Here is a 6,215-nt window from a genome sequence, read left to right as displayed (position 1 = left end):
TAGGGTAAAATTTTAGTATTTTTCTGGAGATTTCCCGCAGAAAAATACCCTATTGACCCACCACTTCTAGAAATTGTTGTTGGTGCAAGGATTTAGGAACTTCCCAAGTAAGTTTTTAGCCCTTAAATGATTGCACATGAAAACAACTTTTCTATACTTAAAAGTAAAAAAATAAATAAATAAGTAAATAAATTTAAAAAAAAAAAAACGCTATTTTGATGGTTTCTTAACCATCATGAATGGCCGAAAAAAACACCTTACCTCATAGCAAGGTGGTGAGTACCCTTATATAGTCTTTCATATCATATGCATCTCTCCAACTAAGAGAGAGAGAGAGAGAGAGAGAGAGAGAGAGAGACTTGACCCAAATTTAGGTTTTCTAATTCTAGGCTCAAAACAAGGAGATTAGTACCACCCAAATCCATATTAGCATCCCCTTAGGAGCCATTCTGTCACCAAAAGTCATCTCTAATAAATGAATGTTTTTTTTGTTACTTGTCATACTCTATCATTTTGCCAAATGTTAATTTGTTATTTTTTAATTTTTTTTTCCATATGTCATTTTATGAGTTTTTCTATTTTATTAAATTCCATATAATATTTTAATGTAATAATTGCAAAATCATCTCTAATAAATGAAGGTTTTTTTGTCACTCGTCACACTCTCATTCAATTTGCCAAATGTCATATTGTGGTTATTTTAATTTTTTTTTCCACATGTCATTTTATGAGTTTTTCTATTTTATTAAATTTCACATAATATTTTTAATGTAATAATTGCAATAAATGTAGTAATAAATGGAAATTAATTTCATTAATAAACTTATCTTTTAATTTCAAAATTCCCAAAATTAAAGATCATTTTATTTAAATTATTATTTGTTTAAATTTAAAAGATAAAAAATATTTCCATTATAATAATTCATTATTTTTTCTTATTTTCTTATTAATTCAAAGTTCTCAAATATTTTGCCCTTTATATTAATTTTTTTTAAAGTAACTCATGTAATACATGGGTCTCACAACTTAGTCCTAATAAAAGAATAGTTTTTTGGACGCATGGCAACTTTCTACAGCTTCTATATGACACGTGACAAGTTTCTACAACTCCTGTAATTCTTTTTCCTACTCAAATATCTCATTCAATAAATAATTCTTGATCTCATAATATCCCTAAATATCAGCTACTATATTTGATTACATCAAGATTAAGCAAGAAATCAGGGATTCTAATCATATCCATATTTAAAATCGATTGGTGTTCTTATTCTTCTTGTATACTACTTGTGTCATGGATATTCATATTTTTGTGTTTGTTTGGATATGTTGCTCTTTTCCCTTCTTCGACACCTTTTTTTTCAAGGTTCCTTTAATTATTCTATATTTCTATTTTTATTTGATGATTAATCATTTTTTAGAAATAACACTTCAATGAACACAACTTTGGATAATCCTCCATCATGTTTATTATTTTCTGAAAGCCTTCATTGATCTTTATCTTTACCTTTTGAAATTAGGGTGTCCTTAATGTTGGTGATGCCTGTGAGTAGTGGTGTTGGTTTAGCCAGCAAGGAAGGTCATGTTGATGAACATTGTGGATGATGAAGGTATTAAAGAATGGTCCATTAACTTTCTCTTCATTTTACTTATTTACCGTAGATGATGATAGATAATGAAGAACCTTGGTGGCTCTGCTACATCTAATGGAAACTAAACAGAAAGGTAATCATTGGAAAAGTCATAAAGACTTTCTACACATGCATCGATTTCCCATTGAACTAATAGGTGTTGATGGTTGGTCCATTAGACTAGTTGTTGTTACATGTTATCTCTTTAGAACTAAAACTGATAAACCTTGATACGATGCTTTCGCCTTTTATCTCATTATCTTCTTCTTTTTGAATAAGCAATTAGTTGACAAAAGAAAGGTAAAAGATTTGGGGTTGAATCCAAATGAAGAAGCAATGTTGCATTTAAAAAAATCCTTTGGTTTCCTTTACATGTAATTTCTTTTAAATTTTCATTTTTTGTTCAGGTTGAATAGTTGTACAGATGTGTTTTTGTAGGTAAGACTTCAAGTTTGTTTATATGTCTGATGATGATGGTTTACGAAGGACAAAACGGATATAGTGGAGGTTGAGGTTATATTTGGACAGCACAACAAATCAAAATGATTAAGATAAATAGAGATCTCTACTTCTCTATTCTCTACAATATCTTGGTTTCATTTTTCAGTTTATTTCAATTGTTTTACTGTGATAATGATTTATTTAAAATTTGACTCATTTTTTAGAAATTTATGGATGTAATTAGGATATGATCTTTGTTGGCTTTGTGTCAATATGTTTATGTCACCACTGCTACACTACCACCTCCACCTCTCTCCAAAACCTCAATTTGATCTTCAGTACACCTTCTAATAGGTGAATGAAAACGGTAAAAATGACCTAAAGCAAACTCCTATATGGTTTTATAATATTGAGGACGAATCCAAAAAGGGAATTATGTTAATATGTATTTTATACTATAAGTTATTTTAAATAAGTGTTTTACGAAGTTTAAATTTTGTGAAGTAACATGATGGTGTGTTTTTTTAGGCAAGAACTAAATTAACCTTACAGGGGAATTGAATCAACTAATTTCTAACGATTTCGTTTCATTGTATTTTTAAACAAAAACCAGATTCTAGAATTGCACTTCCAAATTTTTTTCTTATTACGACCTAATACATTCAAAAGTTACCAAATTTTCTTCCAATTATTGCTTATATATCAATTTAACAACAGGTTCTCTCTTTTTTTCTCCATTAATTGTTATCTAAATCCTGGAGTTGTTTAGAAGAGAATTAAGTTGTATATCTTGGAAAGCACATTGAGCAAGGTAGGCTCTCTTATCTTGAAAGAGTTATTGATCTTCAATGATTTGTATTATCTCATTAGGAAGCCTGTTGATTGTTTGTGTTGGAATATTTTATGATATTTTTTTGTTTTCTGATTATTTGTTTGGTTATTTTGTTTATATTATTCAACAACTTAGATGTCTAATGTAAACAGTAGAGATTGGCAAGAGGAATTCTATCAAAAAGATGGTTCATATGAAAGTAGATTTGTGTAAGTTTTGACCTATGTTAGGTTCAACATTTTTGTAGATTTGCTTAAATTTGTGTTTTTATTGCTTGCTAAGTTTTGTAGTCACATCTTTACATGAAAATGATGATCAAGCAAAGTTTGTAAAAGTGAGTGAGCTGATGGTGGCCGTGTTATAGAAATCCGGAATTATCATAGTTAAGATGAATGTGTGATGTCGAAGTAATTTAGTAGGATCGAAATGATTTAACTTAACGGCTTAGATGTAAAAGTTATACAAATCAACATTTTCTCTTTAACATGGTTTAGTTTGTACGAAATTGGATCAAAGTGGAAGTTACTCAGTATGAGGTGCCATCATAAGGTACTTGGATTATATCTCACACTACACATGAAAGGTATTCTGGTCATTTTACACAAACATTTTAACATGTATGATTTGTTTAATTGTTACACTCATTTACTTAGCCATTGGTATTATATGTTCAATTACGAATATTAAAAATTATATGTTCAATTACGAATATTATATATGTACTTTTACTTTTTTTGCCCATAACTAAGTATGGAAAAAAACATATTCATGTTGTGGAAGATTTCTAATACAATGAAAAGCAAAATATGTTTTATATATACTCTATTGTCGGCACATATCCTGGAATACACCATTCACTTTAAGCTTCATCTAGAAAAACTTATACAAAGAAGTTTTTGCACAAAGAAGTGTATGTAAATTTATGATTAATCACTATATTTTTTATTACTATATAAGAATAGAAGAGGAATAGTATTGTTTAGATTCTATGAGGTGCTAAAGTGTAAATAGACAAACCCTTGTATTTATATATAATTATGTACAATGAGAAGGATCAGCATTCTTGGAGTGTAATCTATTATGGTATCAGAGCGGTTCTGATTTTCCGCTCACCACCTCCCTCCAAACCCTAAACGCCGCAAGAACCTTCTTCCTCTAGTCGGCAATCCTTCTTTGTCTCTATTCATCTCTCTACCCTTCTCATCTCTTCCATGGAGAAGTTACACCCTGCTGCAATAGTCACCAACATCAAGAATTTTATTCTAATCATTCTAGAGATGGAAAACGCTCAATACGCGTCATGGGCAGAACTATTCAAAATTCATTGTCAGGCATTTCAAGCAATCGATCACATCCTTCCAAATGAGGCGCCAAGTCCGGAAAAGCCAACCTCTGGAACAGATGCCGCCAAAGACAAAACAACCACTTCTACACCCGATGCTTCTTGGTCAAGAGTAGATGCTATAGTACTCCAATGGATTTATGGTACAATTTCTACTACTTACTTCACACCATACTCAAGCCATGTTCCACAGCCGCTCAAGCATGGACAGCCCTAGCCAATATATTTCAGGACAATGCTAAATCCAGGGATCTCTTCCTTCAAACCAAACTGACAAATACAAAACTAGCATCCTTTCCAAACGTGAGTGCTTACTGTCAAGAAATTAACGTATTGGCAGATCAATTAGCCAATGTCAATGCCCCTGTACCTGGTCAAACTCTTGTTCTCCATCTCATTGTCGGACTCACAGACCAGTTTGATGGAGTAGCAACTTTTCTACAACAACAAGACCCTCTTCTGGATTTCTATACAGCCCGGTCCAAACTTATTATGGAAGAGGCCAGAAAAGCAAATCAGATCAGCCCCAACACATCTTTCTTAGTTGCTGCTAGACCCACTACTACCACCACCGGACAACATCCAACCGCTACTGCTCTTCACACCGTTGTTGGATACTCACCGTCACAGCAACCTGCTCCCGATTCTCAGCAGAACCATCAGCATGGCAGAGGATATTCTGAATCAACACCTCGTGGATGTGGCAGGGGCAGTCGTAGTCGAGGTCGCGGACGCGGTCGGGGTCGAAGTGGAAACTTTCATGGTCATCATTTTTATTCGCAGCAGTGGAATTCTAATCCATATCAAAATTGGCAGCAATGGTCTCCTCCACCATGCCCCTATTCGACCGCACCTCCTTCTCGTCCTCTACGCCCTGGTACACCTGGTTCGGGTATTCTTGGTGCTCCTCCTGCTCATGCGTATGCTGCTTCAGAAAATTATTATACGCCCACCAACATTAAGCAAGCCTTGCACACTATGACCTTGAACCTAGATCAAAACTGGTATCTCGACACCGGGGCTACAAATCACATGACTCATTCGACAGGTACACTCTCCTCTTATATCAATAATAGCATTCCAAATCATATTGTTGCTGGAAACGGTTTCAAAATACCTATCAACGGGACGGGACACACGACACTTTCCCTACCTCTTCCACCTTTCAAAATAAATAACACTCTCGTTGCTCTGCATCTTATTAAAAATCTTTTATCCGTTCGTCGCCTTACAACAGATAATCATATTGCCATTGAATTTGACCCTTTTGGTTTTCTTGTGAAGGACTTACAGACCAAGATTCCTATCCTCTGATGTGATAGCACCGGAGACCTCTACCCGCTCTCTCTACCAACAGCTCGTACCAGTCCTTCCACTTTTGCAGCTCTTTCTCAAGACTTATGGCATCGACGTCTAGGCCATCCTGGCGTTTCTTTATTACATATTTTGAATAAGCATAAGTCTATCTCTGTTTCTAAATTTTCAGATTCAAAAATATGTCAATCTTGTGTTTTTGGGAAACATATTAAATTGCCATTTAATGACTCCTTGTCTACTACAATGCTCCCATTTGATATTATACATAGTGATTTGTGGACCTCCCCAATTCTTAGCTCGGGTGGTCATAGATATTATATATTGTTTCTTAATGACTATACAATTTTTTTGTGGACATATCCTACTACAAATAAATCATCTGTCTTCTCTATCTTTTCTTCTTTTCACCATCTCATCAAAACACAATTCAATTGCGCTATCAAAACTTTTTAATGTGATAATGGAACAAAATACAATAACAAAATGTTTCATGATTTTTGTACCACAAATGGCATGTTATTTCGTTTCTCTTGTCCACACACATCCTCTCAAAACGGTAAGGCCGAACGCAAAACTCGTTCTATTAATAACATCCTTCGTACTCTTCTCACTCATGCTTCCGTCCCTCCCATCTTTTGGCATCATGCTTTACAAA

At 33.7% G+C, this 6,215-nt stretch overlaps 1 protein-coding gene across 1 annotated transcript; it reads left to right on the top strand.

The window, feature by feature from the left end:
- Positions 1-4,375: 4,375 nt before the first annotated feature.
- Positions 4,376-5,557, top strand: LOC145099183 (uncharacterized). Its single transcript, XM_079036775.1, has one exon. It carries the CDS (start codon positions 4,376-4,378, stop codon positions 5,555-5,557), a length of 1,182 nt encoding a protein of 393 aa, XP_078892901.1.
- Positions 5,558-6,215: the final 658 nt, after the last annotated feature.

The sequence above is a fragment of the Lactuca serriola genome, chromosome 4, assembly GCF_051521515.1.
Source record: "Lactuca serriola cultivar US96UC23 chromosome 4, Lser_US96UC23_V15, whole genome shotgun sequence".
Taxonomy (NCBI): domain Eukaryota; kingdom Viridiplantae; phylum Streptophyta; class Magnoliopsida; order Asterales; family Asteraceae; genus Lactuca; species Lactuca serriola.
The sequence above is the reverse complement of the archived record's forward strand: the minus strand, read 5'-3'. Positions and strand labels throughout refer to the sequence as shown.

What these genes read in the sequence shown, in the direction of transcription:
- LOC145099183 (XM_079036775.1), top strand. Translation starts at nt 4,376, where the DNA reads ATGGATTTATGGTACAATTTCTACTACTTACTTCACACCATACTCAAG.